This window comes from Pseudorca crassidens, chromosome 14, assembly GCF_039906515.1.
Source record: "Pseudorca crassidens isolate mPseCra1 chromosome 14, mPseCra1.hap1, whole genome shotgun sequence".
NCBI lineage: Eukaryota > Metazoa > Chordata > Mammalia > Artiodactyla > Delphinidae > Pseudorca > Pseudorca crassidens.
The window spans coordinates 46,391,650-46,411,726 of NC_090309.1; the positions used below are offsets into that span (position 1 = coordinate 46,391,650).

The following is a 20,077-nucleotide window of genomic DNA, read 5'->3' on the forward strand; positions in this document are numbered from 1 at the left end:
TGTAAGTAGGACTACTCAAAATAAAACACTTAAGGTTAAATTTCATTGCAAATGTTATATATGTTTTATAATAACAAATAGTCTTAATGTTGCTCTGAAATGATGTTAATTTTACTTTACTGATGGATATAGAACCTTAGAAACCCAGTGACTGCCTTGAAGAAAACTAACTGATGAATGACAGAACTTGTATTGAAAACCAATATTTTTAGCCTCTAGCCAAGATCCAATTCTTAGTTCATTTCAATAGTGCTGTATAATTTTATACTTTACTTAAATTTCCTTCGATATATAATAAACTTGTCTTCAGGATATATAGTAGAAAGAACCTTGACAGCATTGTACATTTCGTTAACTAATTGCTGTTCCTGGCATGCCACTGTCTTTCTTTACTTGCAATTAAAAGTTAAAGTATTTGGGACTTCCCTGGTGGCGTAGTGGTTAAGAATCCGCCTGCCAATGCAGGGGACACGGGTTCGAGCCCCGGGAAGATCCCACATGCTGCGGAGCAACTAAGTCTGTGCGCCACAACTACTGAGCCCACGTGCCACAACTACTGAAGCCCTCACACCTAGAGCCCGTGCTTCACAACAAGAGAAGCCCGTGCACCGCAACGAAGAGTAGCCCCCGCTCACCACAACTAGAGAAAAGCCCGCGCACAGCAATGAAGACCTGATGCAGCCAAAAATAAATAAATAAATAAAATTTTTTAAAAAAATTAAAGCATTTGATTAATACACTTGATTAATTCACTGTAGGGTTGTGAGGAGGAAGCAGTTGAAAAATGCTTTTGTATTATCTTTTACTGTTTTTTTTTACCCCTACGGGAGGATGGAACATAATGACTTGTCATCTATATATTCTGGATAGTTTAAGAAAATATCCTATTCAGAAGTTCAATCCTGAGTGTTACCGAGGTTTTCAAGTATTTTAATAGAAATTTTTAGTCGTAAAATGTAATGTGCAAATTAATTGGAAAAAGAGAATGGACTGTCTCTAAATATGGTGTAAAGCAGAATTCTTGAGCATAAATATATAGAAAAAACTGGAGTCGTTTTTGTAAAATGGAGACTCTCAGCCTCCATTCTCAATATTTTTTAAAATTTCCTTTTTTTTTAAAGAAACAACTTTGCTGCATTTAACACTCCCAGTATTTTCGATGGACTAGATTTAAGATGGAGCCTAGGAATGTGCATTTTAAACAGTCTAATGTCTAATAGACATTTACTAGGTAATGTCAAGCAGTTTTTCCAGAGTGGTTATACCACTTTATACACACATCAGTAGCCTATGAAAGGTCTGGTTCCTCCATGTTCTCACCAAAACTGGGTATTGTTGGGCTTTTTAATTTTAGCCAGTCTGGTGGTATGAAGTGGTACCCTATTGTGGTTAGTTTTTCCTTTTTTTTTTCTTTTAAATTTTTAAATTTAATTCAATTTTTTTTTATATACAGCAGGTTCTTATTACTCATCAATTTTATACACATCAGTATATACAAGTCAATCCTAATCGCCCAATTCATCACCACCATCCCCACCCCCGCATGGCTTTCCCCCCTTGGTGTCCGTACATTTGTTCTCTGCATCTGTGTCTCAACTTCTGCCCTGCATACTGGTTCATCTGTACCATTGTTCTAGTTTCCACATACATGCCTTAATATACGATATTTGTTTTTTTCTTTCTGACTTACTTAGCTCTGTATGACAGTCTCTAGATTCATCCACGTCTCAACAAATGACCCCATTTCGTTCCTTTTTATGGCTGAGTAATATTCCATTGTATATATGTACCACATCTTCTTTATCCATTTGTCTGTCAGTGGGCATTTAGGTTGCTTCCATGACCTGGCTATTGAAAATAGTGCTGTAATGAACATTGGGGTGCATGTGTCTTTTTGAATTATGGTTTTCTCTGGGTATATGCCCAGTAGTGGGATTGCTGGATCATATGGTAATTCTATTTTTAGTTTTTTTTTTTAATCTTTAAAACACATACGTTTATTTTTCATTCACCTGATGTTGGCGCTGGGTCTGGGAGACTCTTCCAAGGGTTGGCTCAATGGTAAAGGCTGCTTCAACCTATTTTTAGTTTTTTAAGGAACCCCCATACTGTTCTCCATACTGGCTGTATCAATTTACATTCCCACCAACAGTGCAAGAGGGTTCCCTTTTCTCCACACCCTCTCCAGCATTTGTTGTTTGTACATTTTCTGACGATGCCCATTCTAACTGGTGTGAGGTGGTACCTCATTGTAGTTTCGATTTGCATTTCTCTAATAATTAGTGATGTTGAGCAGCTTTTGATGTGCTTCTTGACCATCTGTATGTCTGCTTTGGAGAAATGTCTGTTTAGGTCTTGTGCCCATTTTTGGATTGGGTTGTTTTTTTAAAATCGAGCTGCATGAGCTGTTTATATATTTTGGAGATTAATCCTTTGTCCGTTGATTCGCTTGCAAATATATTCTCTCATTCTGAGGGTTGTCTTTTCATCTTGCTCATGGTTTCCTTTGCTGTGCAAAAGCTTTTAAGTTTCATTAGGTCCCATTTGTTTATTTTTGTTTTTATTTCCATTACTCTAGGAGGTGGATCAAAAAAGATCTTGCTGTGATTTATGTCAAAGAGTGTTCTTCCTATGTTTTCCTCTAAGACTTTTATAGTGTCTGGTCTTACATTTAGGTCTCTAATCCATTTTGAATTTATTTTTGTGTATGGTGTTAGGGAGTGTTCTAATTTCATTCTATTAAATGTAGCTGTCCAGTTTAACCAGCACCACTTATTGAAGAGACTGTCTTTTCTCCATTGTATATCCTTGCCTCCTTTGTCCTAGATTAGTTAACGATAGGTACATGGGTTTATCTCTGGGCTTTCTATCTTGTTCCATTGATCTATGTTACTGTTTTTGTGCCAGTACCATATTGTCTTGATTACTGTAGCTTTGTAGTATAGTCTGAAGTCAGGGAGTCTGATTCCTTCAGCTCCTTTTTTTCCTTCAAGACTGCTTTGGCTATTCGGGTTCTTTGTGTCTCCATACAAATTTTAAGATTTTTTGTTCTAGTTCTGTAAAAAATGCCATTGGTAATTTGATAGGGATTGCATTGAATCTGTAGATTGCTTTGGGTAGTATAGTCATTTTCACAATATTGATTCTTCCAATCCAAGAACATGGAATATCTCTCCATCTGTTGGTATCATCTTTAATTTTTTCATCACTTATAGTTTTCTGCATATAGGTCTTTTGTCTCCCTTGGTAGGTTTATTCCTAGGTATTTTATTCTTTTTGTTGCAATGGCAAATGGGAGTGTTTCCTTAATTTCTCTTTCACATTTTTCATCATTAGTTTATAGGAATGCAAGAGATTTCTGTGCATTCATTTTGTATCCTGCAAGTTTACCACATTCAAAGATTAGCTCTAGTAGTTTCCTGGTGGCATCTTTAGGATTCTCTATGTATAGTATCATGTCATCTGTAAACAGTGACAGTTTTACTTCTTCTTTTCCAATTTGTATTCCTTTTATTTCTTTTTCTTCTCTGATTGCCGTGGCTAGGACTTCCAAAACTATGTTGAATAATAGTGGTGAGAGTGGACATCCTTGTCCGTTCCTGATCTTAGAGGAAATGCTTTCAGTTTTTCACCATTGAGAATGATGTTTGCTGTGGGTTTGTCGTATACTACCTTTATTACGTTGAGGTAGTAGTTTCCCTCTATGCCCACTTTCTGGAGAGTTTTTTATCATAATTGGGTGTTGAATTTTGTCAAAAGCTTTTTCTCCATCTGTTGAGATGATCATATGGTTTTTATTCTTCAGTTTGTTACATGGTGTATCCCATTGATTGATTTGCGTATATTGAAGAATCCTTGCATCCCTGGGAAAAATCCCACTTGATCATGGTGTATGATCCTTTTCATGTGTTGTTGGATTCTGTTTGCTAGTATTTTGTTGAGGATTTTTGCATCTATATTCATCAGTGATATTGGTCTGTAATTTTCTTTTTTTGTAGGATCTTTGTCTGGTTTTTGGTATCAGGGTGATGGTGGCCTCAGAGAATGAGTTTGGGAGTGTTCCTTCCTCTGCAGTTTTTTGGAAGAGTTTGAGAAGGATGGTGTTAGCTCTTCTCTAAAAGTTTGATAGAATTCACCTGTGAAGCAATCTGGTCCTGGACTTTTGTTCATTGGAAGATTTTTAATCACAGTTTCAATTTCATTACTTGTGATTGGTCTGTTCATATTTTCTATTACTTTCTGGTTCAGTCTTGGAAGCTTATACCTTTCTAAGAGTTTGTCCATTTCTTCTAGGTTGTCCATTTTATTGGCATAGAGTTGCTTGTAGTAGTCTCTTAGGATGCTTTGTATTTCTGCAGTGTCTGTTGTAACTTCTCCTTTTTCATTTCTAATTTTATGGATTTGAGTCCTCTCCCTATTTTCTTGATGAGTATGGCTAATGGTTTATCAATTTTGTTTATCTTCTCAAAGAACCAGCTTTTAGTTTTATTGATATTTGCTATTGTTTTCTTTGTTTCTATTTCATTTATTTCTGCTCTGATCTTTATGATTTCTTTCCTTCTGCTTACTTTGGGTTTTGTTTGTTCTTCTTTCTCTGGTTCCTTTAGGTGTAAGGTTAGATTGTTTATTCGAGATGTTTCTTGTTTCTTGAGGTAGGCTTGTATAGCTATAAACTTCCCTCTTAGAACTGCTTTTGCTGCATCCGATAGGTTTTGGATCATCATGTATTCATTGTCATTTTTCTCTAGGTATTTTTTGATTTCTTCAGTGATCTCTTGGTTATTTAGTAACGTATTGTTTAGCCTCCATGTGTTTGTTGCTTTTTACGTTTTTTCCCCTGTAATTGATTTCTAATCTCATAGCATTGTGGACAGAAAAGATGCTTGACATGGTTTCAGTTTTCTTAACTTTACTGAGGCTTGGTTTGTGACCCATGATGTGATCTATCTTGGAGAATGTTCCATGCGCACTTGAGAAGAAAGTGTAATCTGCTGTTTTTGGGTGGAATGTCCTATAAATATCAATTAAATCTATCTGGTCTATTGTGTCATTTAAAGCTTCTGTTTCTTTCTTTATTTTCATTTTGGATGATCTGTCCTTTAGTGTAAGTGAGGTGTTAAAATCCCCCACTATTATTGTGTTACTGTCGATTTCCTCTTTTATAGCTGTTAGCAGTTGTCTTATGTATTGAGGTGCTCCTGTGTTGGGTGCATATATATTTATAATTGTTATATCTTCTTTTTGGATTGATCCCTTGATCATTATGTAGTGTCCTTCCTTGTCTGTTGTAACATTCTTTATTTTAAAGTCTACTTTATCTGATATGAGTATTGCTACTCTTTGATTTCCATTTGCATGGAATATCTTTTTCCATCCCCTCACTTTCAGTCTGTATGTGTGCCTAGGTCTGAAGTGGGTCTCTTGTAGACAGCATATATATTGGTCTTGCTTTTGTATCCATTCAGCGAGCCTGTGTCTTTTGGTTGGAGCATTTAATCCATTCACGTTTAAGGTAATTATCGGTATGTATGTTCCTATTACCATTTTCTTAATCGTTTTGGGTTTGTTTTTGTAAGTCCTTTTCTTCTCTTGTGTTTCTCACTTAGAGAAGTTCCTTTAGCATTTGTTGTAGAGCTGGTTTGGTGGCGCTGAATTCTCTTACCTTTTGCTTCTCTGTAGCGCTCTTGATTTCTCCATCGAATCTGAATGAGGTCCTTGCCAGGTAGAGTAATCTTGGTTGTAGGTTCTTCCCTTTCATCACTTTAAGTATATCAATCCACTCCCTCCTGGCTTGTAGTGTGTCTGCTGAGAAATCATCTGTTAACCTTATGGGAGTTCCCTTGTATGTTATTTGTCATTTTTCCATTGCTGCTTTCAGTAATTTTTCTTTGTCTTTAATTTTTGCCAATTTGATCACTATGTGTCTTGGCGTGTTTCTCCTTGGGTTTATCCTGTATGGGAATCTCTGCGCTTCCTGGACTTTGGTGGCTGTTTCCTTTCCCATGCTAGTAAAGTTTTCGACTATAATCTCTTCAAATATTTTCTCTGGTCCTTTCGCGCTCTCTTTTCCTTCTGGGACCCCTATAATACCAATGTTCTTGCATTTAATGTTGTCCCAGAGGTCTCTTAGGCTGTCTTCATTTCTTTTCATTCTTTATTTTTTATTCTGTTCCACAGCAGTGAATTCCACCATTCTGTCTTCCAGGTCACTTATCCGTTCTTCTGCCTCAGTTATTCTGCTATTGATTCCTTCTAGTGTAGTTTTCATTTCAGTTATTGTATTGTTCATCTCTGTTTGTTTCTTCTTTAAATCTTCTAGGTCTTTGTTAAATGTTTCTTGCATCTTCTCCATCTTTGCCTCCACTCTTTTTCCGAGGTCCTGGATCGTCTTCACTATCATTATTCTAAATTGTTTTTCTGGAAGGTTGCCTATCTCCACTTCATTTAGTTGTTTTTCTGGGGTTTTATCTTGTTCCTTCATCTGGTACATAGCCCTCTGCCTTTTCATCTTGTCTATCTTTCTGTGAATGTGGTTTCTGTTCCACAGGCTGCAGGACTCTAGTTCTTCTTGCTACTGCTGTCTGCCCTCTGTAGGATCCGTGTGGATCTGTGTGGAGATCCACAGATCTGTGGATCTGTGTGGAGGCTATCTATGTGGCTTGTGTAAGTTTCCTGATGGGAGGGACTGGTGATGGGTAGAGCTGACTGTTGCTCTGGTGGGCAGAGCTCAGTAAAACTTTAATCCGCTTGACTGCTGATGGGTGGGGCTGGGTTCCCTCCCTGTTGGTTGTTTGGCCTGAGGGAACCCAACACTGGAGCCTTCCTGGGCTCTTTGGTGGGGCTAATGACAGACTCTGGGAGGGCTCGTGCCAAGGAGTACTTCCCAGAACTTCTGCCACCAGTGTCCTTGTCCGCATGGTGAGCCACAGCCACCCCCTGCTTCTGCAGGTGACCCTCTAACACTATCAGGTAGGTCTGCTTCAGTCTCCCCTGGGGTCACTTTTCCTTCTCCTGGGTCCTTATGCGCACACTACTTTGTGTGTGTCCTCCAAGAGTGGAGTCTCTGTTTCCCCCAGTCCTGTCGAAGTCCTGCAATCAAATCCCACTAGCCTTCAAAGTCTGATTCTCTAGGAATTCCTCCTCCCATTGCTGGACCCCCAGGTTGTGAAGCCTGACGTGGGGCTTAGAACCTTCACTCCAGTGGCTGGACTTCTGTGGTATAAGTGTTCTCCAGTCTGTGAGTCACCCACCCAGCAGTTATGGGACTTGATTTTACTGTGATTGTGCCCCTCCTACCATCTCATTGTGGCTGCTCCCTTGTCTTTGGATATGGGGTATCTTTTTTGGTGAGTTTTGGTGTCGATGATTGTCCAGCAGCTAGTTGTGATTCTGGTGTTCTCACAAGAGGGAGTGAGGGCACGTCCTTCTACTCCGCCATCTTGGTTCCCGTCCCCTATTGTGGTTTTAATTTGATTTTAGTGATGAACAATGATGTTGAGTATCTTTTCATATGCTTATCAGTCATGTGGATGTTGTCTTTTGAGAAGTGCCTTCCTGAGTCTTTTGCCCATTGTTTATTTGGTTGTGTTTATTATTGATTTGAAGGAGTTCTTAAGTAGTTTGGGGGAGTACTTTGTCAGATGGTAATATGTATTCCAAATATCTGACTGGGCTTTTTTATTTTCAGTGGTGTTTTATTGTGAATAGAAGTTCCTGATTTTAATGAAGACCAGTTATTAATTTTCTTCTTTTAGTACTTTTTGTGTTCTTCAGAAGAAGTCTTGGCCTTTTGTTTTTTTTTTTTTTTTGCGGTACGCGGGCCTCTCACTGTTGTGGCCTCTCCTGTTGCGGACGCGCAGGCTCAGCGGCCATGGCTCACAGGCCTAGCTGCTCCGCAGCATGTGGGATCTTCCCGGACCGGGGCACGAACCCATGTCCCCTGCATCAGCAGGCGAACTCTCAACCACTGCGCCACCAGGGAAGCCCTTGGTCTGTGTTTTGAGAAATGCTGAGGCAGGAATCACTTTCTGCTTGGCAAGAACTATTTGCTGTTGACAGGGCAAATAGGTTTCTGAGTAATCCCCCTAAAATCTCTAGTTTTGTCAGCAGTTCTAGCTCCTCTAAGAATCCCTGGGTTTGTCTCTTCTTTTCATAGTATTAAATTTTGGACTCTATGAATTTTATGTCCCTAATGTTTACACAATTTATACTATAGTAAAAAGGCTTGTAGGTAAATTATTTCAGTTGCTTAGAGCAGTGTTTCTTCAATTTTTCCACAGAAGTCTTTTAGCCACAAGGGAGAGTAAGTGCATAACCGCAGGGGCACTTGGAGCCCTGTCAAGGCCTGAGGTAGCCACTGGGAACAAGAAATGTTTCATTGGACTCTTCTGTTTTATCTTTAAAATATGTGCTGTTTCTTAGGGGATATGGTTTGTTTTCACTTGAAAGTAGTGTTTAAATGATTCTAGCTTTTACTCCTAAATTTAGAGTGCAATTGAGGGAGGCTTCAGGAGTCTGTACCATGTTCATTCAGCAGCCTGAAGTATCTCTGGCAGCCCTGGGCTTAGGGTCTCTATGTATTGTCTTCATTAGCCCATTTCCTTTATCAGGCCTAGGTGGTTAAGAAACTTTCACGGTAATTACTGACAGAGGCAAAACAATATCTCAGGTCTCATTGCTGTCTCCCCTCACCGCCCCCACCCCCGCCCCAATACTGTTTGATCGCCTAGTACTAAGGTGAAATCATGGGATTATACCTTGAAAGTTCAGACAGACAAGAGCTGAATAAATATGCAGCAGCCTGAGAAAATTAAAAAAAGAGTGCTCTTATTGGACCAAGAATATTGAGGATTTTCTGGAAAAAGAAAAACAGGTATTCTAATTTTAGAAGTTAAACGCAAGTTTAATTTGATCTTAGTTGTTGGGGAAGTGCTAAAGATCATATAAGGAATGTTAATGCTGTGTCTTCTGTTGAATTATGTATTTGTCTATAAAATGGTCTTCCTCAAACTCCTCAAAGGAGTTTATGATTTTAAGTATCCAGTAATTTGTTCTAAGTAAGTTTTTGTTCCTTAAGTTTTAGTTACTTCTGAATCCTTAACTATGCCATGCTTAGTCATTCTTGCTTTTTGGGACACCTTTTCCTTAAATTGCTTATAGTTGACGCTTTTGTTTACATTGAGTCCCTAAAGTTAAAAAATTGAAAACATATAATTCTGAGATAAAATACTGTGCTTTTTTGGTAGCAACATAATTTTATTATAGTTATGAGTTAATGCCTAGAAACAAATAGTACAAGTTAGGTAACGCTGTATTGTTTCAGGATTCTCAGTAAGCGTTCATCAAAGATTCTTGTGGTTAAAACAGTAAACTTCTATGTCTGTACTCTTTTGTTCTGTTTTATAATGTTGTGATATGATGTTTTTAAGTAGTTTCAGCAAGTCATTAGGTAGATTGTCATTCTGAATGAGCACTTGCTTAATAAAGGAAAGGGTGCAGAGGGATTCTTTTCAGGTTACCGTGTCCAAAGGCCAGTTAAAACCATGCAAAAAGAAAAGAGCAGTGTTATAATTGGTCATTAAATGTTGATGTGAATTCAGTTATTATAACTGAATTATAAGTTTTTTGTCAATAAAGTACTTATTTGGTAATCTCTTAATTAAAATATAGAGTAAGTCTTTCCTGCACAGTGATGAGTGTGCAGTGTGATAAAATGTTTGACATCAAAGACTTTTGAAATTAAAGTGTAACAATACATATTTTTTTTTATTGTGGCAAACTCTTAAATTTACCCTCTTAACAATTTTTAAGTGTACAGTATGGTATTGTTAACTGTGTGTACATTGTTATACAACAGATCTCTAGAATTTTTCATCTTGTATGACTGAAACCCTATACCCATTGTACAGTAGCTCCCTGTCTGCCTTCCCAACCCCTGGCAACCACCATTCTGTTTCTATGAGTTTGATTACTTTAGATACTGCATATAAGTGGAATCATGCAGGATTTGACTTTTTTTGATTGTCTTATTTCACTTAGCATAATGTCCTCAAGGTCCATCTGTGTTTTAGCATATGACAGCTTTCTTCTTAAAGGCTGAATAATATTCCATTGTGTATATGTGTGTGTGTGTGTGTGTGTGTGTGTGTGTGTGTGTGTGTGTATATATATAAAAAACATTTTCTTTATCCATTTGTCTGTTGGTGGACATTTATGTTACTTCCACACTTTGGCTATGTGAATAATGCTGCAATGAACATGAATGTATCACGATATCTATCTTTAAAGGCTGTATCGATTTTTCTCTTGCAGATATATTCGACTTTATGGGAGAAAATTTAGCAAAGAAGATCATGTTCTTTTTATCAAATTATTATATGAACTGGTATCAATTCCAAAACTGGAAATCAGCATGATGCAGGGATTTGCACGTCTCTTAATCAACTTGTTAAAGTAAGTCAATGTCCTGTGATTTCTGCTAAGATTTTTTTTTTTTTCTTCAAGGTTTTAGGGAATGAGGAGAGCTAAGTGTTCTTTGGTAAGAAGACCAAGTCCCAAATTACCATTTTGGAAAAAGATTGCAGAAAACTTTATCATAAGTTTAAACCCCATGTGTTAATTAACCTTTTAATTAAGATTCCTTTTTCTCCATGAAGTCTTCTCTTCTCTAGCATATACTGAACTATATGTTGTCTATTTGTTTCGTTTATACTAATTACCTTCCCTTATGTAGACTGTAAGATCCTTGTGAAGACAGGGATCATTTATTCTTTTGCTTATCCCAGGCACCCAGCACAATTCGGGAAACACTTAAGTACTCCATAGATAGTGTGGGAAAGTATGAAACTCATCTACAATAATGGTGGCACAAATTTTAATGCCTCTTTTTACCTGGTGCCCCTTGAGGTTTGGACAGCAGCAAAAGTCCTGGTGCACTGTTCTTCCTCCTACCATGTTTTGCCAGTGAGTGGCTGAGGATGGGGAAAAGCAAAACCCACTGTGATGACAGCAGCATTTAACAACTGTTCTCCCAGTGTAGTATGTGTAGTATACACACCCTGAGCAAGCATACACACATGTATTTACTCTTTCTTTAATTAGGAAAAAGGAACTTCTTTCAAGAGATGACTTGGAGTTACCTTGGAGACCACTTTATGACATGGTGGAAAGAATATTATACTCCAAGACAGAGCACCTGGGATTAAATTGGTTTCCTAAGTAAGTATTTCCATTTAAAGTACTTTTGGGGAGCACTTTTGGGGACTCTTAGGGGTTTGATCATAATAGAGAAATGTTGGGTTACTTGAGATAAGCAAGCAAATACACATTTTAATGTGCTCATTTTTATGTATTTTGACTCCTAAAACAATTTATTGCCCTCTTTAAGCTATATCTGAAGCTGCACTTAAGAATTTCCCACCACCATATCTCTAACAGCTAACATCACCATACTGGCCAAAGAAAACAAGAGATTTTTGTTTGAAATCTAATATTTTGTCATGCACATTTGGCATTCTTCATAGTATATCCACATATGTTTTAATTCTTCAACTAAAATGAATGCTTCAAAAGGAGGAGCTTTGCGTATTACAGGGGGCACCCACATCCCAGAGCACACACACTCCCAGTTAAAGGAGCATCAGTTTCAGTGATTGACTGTGTTATAGTACAAATTATTCAAATGCACGGTCTTTGGTTTATGTTATTTTCTAGTAATGTTTAGACATAATAAGACTATAAATCTCTGGCTGTTTATGGCTTCTTGTACACACATCCTGACTCTTCCAGATCTCTAATTTTGGTACATTTTGTATTTAATTCTGAACCTTTACAGAGTACAGTATAATCATCTGTCCTTTTTGATTAATAGTGATTTCAGGCTTGACTGCAAAGTGTCATTTTTCCCTGTTAACAAGGGTTTGTCCAGTTGTGATCTAGCTCTTAATTTTCTCAGTCTTAGCGTGTTTGGCTTAAAATACTCTTAAATTTGTGATTGAGGTTTATTTTTAGGAAATCTTTTTTTAAACTTTTAATAGCTGTTTCCTCTTATTATCTAGAGTTGTTTCTCATATACATATGCACTCATTTTCTGAAGAACACCATTTTATATGCCTGTATTATTTTCCTTTTTCTCTTTTATAAATGAAGTCTTTGAACATTTATTTCTGTGGTTTTTCTCTCAATCCTAGACATGTTTACATATCTACCCAGTTTAGTTCATTTAATCCATGATTAATCCTCAGGCCTCACTTAAGTCAGCAGTCGTAAGTGAATTTTTTTGAAAATGACTGCTGATGACAGACTTTAAAGACTTTTAGGTCATAGGTAAAGAGTGAAATGATGTAAATGGAAAGAGTAAAAAAAAAAACAAACTATAGGTAATTGTGAACTTAGGCCCTAATTGTTTTTTGGACAGTAGTCACAAATACTCTCAGAAGGTATTTCAGTCAGTCACATGGTCAGAAGGTATTTATTTCTTGAAGATTTCATGTGTTAAAACAAGGAAACCCATTTCAACCATAAAAGTGGCAGAATTCATCATGAAACTAAAGGGTGCAATGTTCAAGTGTGTTTTTACTAATATTTATTATGAAAACCCCAAATTTAACATGAAAGATTACTTTTGAGTTTTATTTCTGTCGGAGGGAGCATGGAACAGACTGGATTGACTAGACCTCAAGATCTGAGCCTATTGAACTTTTTTTTTTTACAGCTGTTTATTTTATTTTATTATTATTTTTTTTGGCTGTGTTGGGTCTTTGTTGCTGTGCGCGGGCTTTCTCGAGTTGCGGTGAGCGGGGGCTACTCTTTGTTGAGGTGCGCGGGCTTCTCATTGCGGTGGCTTCTCTTGTTTTGGAGCACAGGCTCTAGGTGCACAGGCTTCAGTAGTTGCAGCATGCAGGCTCAGTAGTTGTGGCTCACGGGCTCTAGAGCGCAAGCTCAGTAGTTGTGGTGCACAGACTTAGTTGCTCCGCGGCATGTGGGATCTTCCTGGACCAGGGATTGAACCCGTGTACCCTGCATGGGCAGACGGATTCTCAACCACTGGGCCACCAGGGAAGTCCTGAGCCCATTGAACTTTTGACTAGAATCACCATTTCATATATTTCAGGGACCTTTAAATGGAGTTCAAAATCAGTTATCTTTCTAAAATTTTCCTGGCTCATTTTTTGACTGCCTTTGAAAGTCTTTGGTAAATCATGGGGGAGGGAAAGCTATTCCTTCAGTAATTTCTCCTTCTTCAGCATTTCTTTTACTTCTCTATAACCAAGTGTCACACTTCCTGCCCTGACAGGTGTAACTTTGCAAAAGCAGCCACTTTTTTTTTTTAAGTACTATGCGTTATTAATAAATATCTATGGCTTTCCTCTTCAGCGATGCCATTGTTTTCCAGGAAATTTTGTTAACGCTTATTACTGTTAGTGTCAATCATTGTTTATAGTTCCCTCCTGCATCTTGATACTAATTACCATGTCATTTCCTGAAGCTTCACATCATCCTTGCTGTTATGGAAACCTTCCTTAAAAGTTTCACCTTGGCTGTTCTTGGTCTTTTGAAGAGACATCAAGTCTTTGATGAAATCTTTACTTGGTTTACAGTGTGACTCTTAACTCTAATAGACTTTTGTATTCTGTAGATAACTATTCCAAAATGAAATTCATAAATAGCATGACCTTTCTACACTCAAATATAAATAATGTTTTAACCGTAAAAGAAATAATGGGAAAGTAGTTTATTATAAAGCAATATATATTTCAAACATGCATGCACTATTATACTAAAAAACGCAGTATAGGAGACTTCTCTGGTGGTCCAGTGGTTAAGAATCCACCTTTCAGTGCAGGGGACGTGGGTTTGATTCCTGGTCGGGGAGCTAAGATCCCACATGCCATGGGGCAACTAAGCCCACACGCCATAACTACTGAACCCACGTGCCACAACTAGAGAGAAGCCTGTGCACCACAAGGAAAGATTCCGCTTGCCACAAGACCTGACGCAGCCAAAAATAAATAAATAAATATTTAAAAAACAAAACAGTATGGTATTCAGATTTTGCATCTACTTTTAATGAGTAAGTTTGGATTTAAAAGTAAAAAGATCAAAACACATTCTGTATCAGAAGTACAAGAAAATGTAAGATACAGCATAGCAGCATTGTTAGTGGACATTGAAATAAAAACTAGTGCTAGGATACAGAATAACAGGCCACACTTACTTAAATATGATGAGAGAGAGAGAGAAATAACTTTAATTTCAGACTACTGACTGGGAAAAAAAAGAAGTAAGATACTGTTGCAGGTGAGCTGGCCTTATTTATAACATAGTCTCACAATGATTCTTTATGTAATTATGTGGGATGGTGTAGTTACTTAGTATTACAAGACATTATTTTTAAACATTATCACATGTGAAACAGGCAAAGGATGAATTAGGAAAAGAAACATTAATATATGAAGCCATAGAGAATTTGTGCAGCAGACTTTTGCCAAAATAAACAATGTCAGTGTGTAATTTTCACAACATAAATTGTCTTTTGTGTCCTACCAAAATAAGGATGACATTCCAGAAAAACATGAAACATTTTAACAACAAAATTATTAATGAAATTCTCTGACATCCTCATTCTTTGTGTATCTGATAATTGCAAGTGTAGTGACACTTGGTTCTAAGACTGTTAAAGCAATCTTCAATCTTAGTTACATATTTGTATGAAAACTACACATGCACAGGGATTTAGTTTTGGCAAATCAAGTGGGGCAACTGGAATTGCCATTATGCTGTAATTTTTTTTTTCTTTCAGGAATCATTAATAACCGTAGGTAAAATTTTCAGCCAAAGTACAGCCTTCCTTCAATTTACATGTTAGTTGTATTCCTAGAGATTCGATGTCTATTAAAACTGTGTGAAAAATAGTTAATGTTTAAAGCAGTTAACTTTTAGTTCAAGAATTTTTAACCTGTATAACCGTGCATTGGGACATTTGAAAGTCTTGAAGTAATAATTTTTTGTTGAGTCTGGCTAGTCCATGAATTGCAGGATATCTAATATACCTGGCTTTTAATCACTAAAGGTTCAGTGAGTCCTCCCCACAATTGTGGTAGTTAAAAATGTCCCTTACATTTCCAGAATGCGCCCTGCATGTGGTTAGAGGCTTATGGATTTGCTGTCCTCTTAGCCTGCATCCATGCAAGTTAAAGTTTGCTGCCTCATTAATCAGTCTCTCCTGTTTTCTTACCATTGGTCCAGCACTTTTTGCTTTCTTTTTTTCTGTTTTTAATTCTGTAAGATCCAGGTCTTTTAGTTTCCAAACCAGTATTCTTTTTCCTGTTCCAGTGCTTCTCAGATTGTCCATTTAATACCTCCTTCCCCTTCCCCAAAGATGTTTCTTAAGAGGTGTGGTGTGAGAAATTTCTTGGAATTTTTACATTTTATCTTAAACATTCATATCTTTATTAGGCATATTAAGTAATGCTTTCATAAGTAAAAATTTCTTCCACATGTATCTCTTGACTAAAGTTGATGCTCCAAGAAGATGAACTCTATTGGCCTAGTGGCTTGGAGCACTTACACACAGGGCTGTGTGTGTCCACTAAAAGGAGCACACATTGTGAAGTGCAGCTCTGTTGATGCATCCTGTTTTTAAAAATGATGATGTGTTGTTCCAGTTTGAAGTGATCAGAAAGAATACTGGGCATCTGGAACTACTTTTGAGGGGGCACTTTCTTAGTGAGAGGCAGCACTGTAGGACAAAATTTGAAACTTAATGTCTCTTCTGTTAAAAAAAAAAAGCAGTTTTTCAGAATTGTAATTAATTATTTATTCATTTTTTCTAATTTGCTTTAATCTTTTTACTGTTATTATCATATTTTACCTCTCTTTTTTTTTTTTTTGCGGTATGCGGGCCTCTCACTGTAGTGGCCTCCCCCGCTGTGGAGCACAGGCTTCGGACGTGCAGGCCCAGCGGCCACGGCTCACGGGCCCAGCTGCTCCACGGCATGTGGGATCTTCCCGGACCGGGGCACGAACCCGTGTCCCCTGCATCGGCAGGTGGACTCTCAACCACTGCGCCACCACGGAAGCCCTACCTCTCCTTTTGAAAGGAGTACCTGTACCATATTTCCATTCAGGTCACACTGTATATAGTTACAACAATTAACTTTGAAAGATTTTCAGATTCTTTGGTTCTTGGACTGTTTCATCACACTTGCCTTGATTTTAATATTGGAGGAATCTGATGTGTTAGAGACACTAGTTGGAGAGCCATACAACAGTACTTTCACTTTTTGTTCCTCACAGCTAGTCTCTGTCCAGTGAATTTCTAAGATGGGATCATTTAAAACATTTTAAAATTTACTTTTCTACTTAAGATACTATTGGGGCTTCCCTGGTGGCGCGGTGGTTGGGAGTCCGCCTGCCGATGCAGGGGACACGGGTTCGTGCCCCGGTCCGGGAAGATCCCACATGCTGCAGAGCGCTAGGCCCGTGAACCATGGCCGCTGAGCCTGCGCGTCTGGAGCCTGTGCTCTGCAACGGGAGAGGCCACAACAGTGAGAGGCCCGCGTACCGCAAAAAAAAAAAAAAAAAAGGTACTATTTAGTACACTAGTATAGCAAGTGTTTATAGCCCAGGGATAGAAGTGTGACTTTTTACAAACATTTTATTTCAGAAAATTCCTTAAGGAGCCCTTTAATATGGCATGCTTTGGGAGTTAGTATTTTGTTTCGAGTATTTTCATCTTAAATGTATTCTGAGACATTTTGAAACAGTTTTGTCAGCTGACTGCATGTATTCATAACTATTTTTAGAATACCATTTTTATAATCAAAAGTGAAAGCTTTTTTCATTTGTTAACTGTTTGCCTTTCAAGTCTTAAACTCATGTGCCTTATGTGTTTGTCTTTATTGAAACCACTGCTTAGAATGCCATGCATTTCAACATGATTTTAAAAGCTGATTCCATTGTTTGAAGCAAGGATTATTAAACTTCCTTCTCCTTTCCCCTATTTTCTTCTCTGTCCCCTCCTCCTCCTTCTTTTTTACTTCCTCTCCTCCTTCCCTCCTCCTTTCTGTCTTTTTGCCTCAGTGGCAAAAGACCCTTTTTACTTTCATCTGTTTTTACTTTCTACTGGAGAAACAATTTGTAGGGTTTTTTTATTCAAAAGAAAAATAAAAATTGGAAAAAACCTAGGTAGTTGTGAACTCGATACTAGCAACTTAAGAGCTGCTTATTGTTTACTTTGTAAAAGAAGCATCTGAATCTTTTGGGCATGATTTTATGTCATAAAACAGTGTCCCACACACTTAATTGGAATAACATATTACAGGTTACAAATGTAGGCAGCACGGTAAAGAAAGGTATTGCTACTAACAAAATGTGGGGGAATTATGCATAGATCAGTTTTTACAAATGAACATAGATAATTCATGTTTGAATTGCTATGTGTATATATAGAGATTTATTTAGTCTTATTACTATCAGTTCAGTTTTTGTGGGTTGTTTGGTGTTTTAAAGGTTTACATATTTGCATCATGAGTAGCTTGGGCCTAGATAACTCATTTACATTTTAAAAAATATTTAAATATCTATTTTTCTTTTATATTATTCTAAGGTGGATCATACAGTATTAAACTATTTCATTTTTCATATTAATCTGCCTCTGGAGAAATTTGATATTTCCCTTTTCTGGTACTTGTTGTTGATTTCTTCTTTCTCTGTTAAATCTAAAAGGACCATTTGAATTGGTACTCTTATCCTTAAGATACAGTTAAATCCTTTGTTCCCCCATCAACACATGAAAATGACATTTCTTAACCTCTGTTGGGGTTTCTTGATATGTGTAGCCACATTTCTAAGCTTAAGTTACTACCAGCAACTCAAGAATGATCTTTAGCTACAGAATTTAACATGATAATGAAATATGAAAGTAATTTGTCTGAGAACCTGTTGAAATTTAAAATAGTTTACAGTTATTTTGTTAATAAACAATGATTATTAATATGGCATTTGCAGTGATTTTTTTAACATGGTATTTGAGGAACATTCTATTTGCTTTTTAAAAAATTCTATTTTTATTTGGAAATTAAAGAATAATTGGTTGATTTTATTAATTTTTATTAATGACTTTGATAGTGCTTCTTTCAAAAGTTGTGCTACAATGATCTTTCTCTAGAAACTGCTCTTTTTAAAGCAATTTAAAAAATACTCAGTTCACATTGATCAGGCTTGTCATCACTTGTAGCAATTATACACACTCTTTTTACATGAGTGGTCAGAATTATTACAATTTCTTAACATTTACTTGCCGTAGAGGCATACTTTTTTCTTGAAGTAATTGTATTGAAAAACCCATGTTAATGCTACATCAGTGATGAAGATGTTATATGTTTAGACTGTCCTCAGGTAAAATTATCTTGAACCTAATTTTGTGTGAAGTGGCTGTGAAAAATGACTGCTGATTTAACTAAGCAGTATTAGATTTTGTAAGATTAGATATGCGGTGGATAGTGTTTGACTAACTGATGGTGGATTTGTTTGGATTTAGGAAAAGCAGGAAAAAACTGATATATTAAGTTACAAGGAGGTTGAGGCAGAGGTATGTAGAATATACCAGGGTTATAGTTTCCCAATTCATTTATAAAAAAGCAAATATGATTACTCTGAAGTTAAATTTTAGTTCAAGAATTGTGAAGTGAAGCTGAACGTAGTTCTGGCCGTGGGCAGTCCACACTACTCTCATCTTGAATTTGTTATTTGCTGTACATTTCTCTGGTTTAGAAGTGAATATTGTCCTGACAGTTAGGTAAGGCTAAGGAGGTAGGAATCATAAACCTCGAGATTTATATAAGTCCACTGTCTCAGTAACTGGAGGCTAAGCTTTTGGCTTTACTCAGGCTTCTCTGCTACATATTTGGCATTTATTAACTTAAGGCATACTTAAGTACCTAAGTATTTATTTGGCATACTTTATTAACATAAGCAATCATAAAGTACGTCATCATAAGGAAATTGCATCCCAGAGAGGAAAATTCACACAGAGTCATTTGTTGAAACTGGGACAAGAGCTCAAGAACTGGGACAAGAACTTACTTTCTGCCCTGATAAATAGGGTGGCAGTTGGGGAAGGACTTTCCTATTTTGATGCAATTTCCTAAATGTAAATTAATAGCTTCTCAGGCAGTAGAATAAATGTAAAAGCAAAATGAGTACAAATTTTCATTCTTAAGGAGGTTGAAAATATAATTTATTTTGGCCAGATATGAAATAATAATTGTAGGTAACATTTATTGTGCTTAATTCTGGGCTAGATAACTGCATTCTTTACATTATCTTATTTAATTTTTGTAACAGCTCTTATATAGATATGAGGCTATAATACTGCGCTACTAGTAAGTAGCAGGACAGGTATTCAAATTCAGATCTGTCTGACTCTAAGCCCAGGCTGTGAACCATTTATTACATGATATACTGTGGCTTTCTTTTCAAGCTAACATGCGTTTACTAAGAGGAAATAGGGTACGAGAAAACCCACCCAAAACTTTGTCCCTCTGTAGATCCCTTTTGATTAAAAAAAAAAAAAAAAAAAAAAGTGTTTTGAATTGTTGTCACTTTAGTATTAGAATTCCAACAATTGGAAAAGTTTTTAGTGATTATTCACTCCCTCTAAAAATTAGTGAAATATAATCTAGTAGCATCTAGCCATAACCTTTTATTTTATTTTTAAACAGAAACATTGTTCCCTTCATCTTGAGAGATTACAAGAATCACAAAAGGTCACTATACAGATATCACAGGTTAGAGAGATTGTACCCTTTTCTGGCTAAAGAGTATAAGTCCAATGGCACAGGCCTTATTAAGGAGGGGTTAAAACAGACTTTATTTAAATGAACTAAATCACATTCCCACACACCCTATTCCTCTAATGAGTGAAGTGACAGCTATCAAGTCTTACAATTAACCTTCTATTCTGAAGAGTGAAGGGAACTGGAGAAAACATGTAGCTATGCAGCCTTTTATGACTTGCTTCCTAGAATCATTTTTGACATTATAGGAAGTTTGTTGGTAGAAAAGAAAAATTACC

At 36.9% G+C, this 20,077-nt stretch overlaps 1 protein-coding gene across 1 annotated transcript in view; it reads left to right on the plus strand.

The window, feature by feature from the left end:
* The window catches only part of PSME4 (proteasome activator subunit 4), a 98,654-nt gene that overhangs the window by 15,181 nt on the left and 63,396 nt on the right, over positions 1–20,077 (plus strand). The window contains exons 2-3 of the mRNA XM_067705060.1: positions 10,312–10,452; positions 11,101–11,217. Of these exons, the coding sequence (XP_067561161.1) occupies positions 10,312–10,452; positions 11,101–11,217 (258 nt within the window). The remainder of the gene's footprint in view (positions 1–10,311; positions 10,453–11,100; positions 11,218–20,077) is intronic.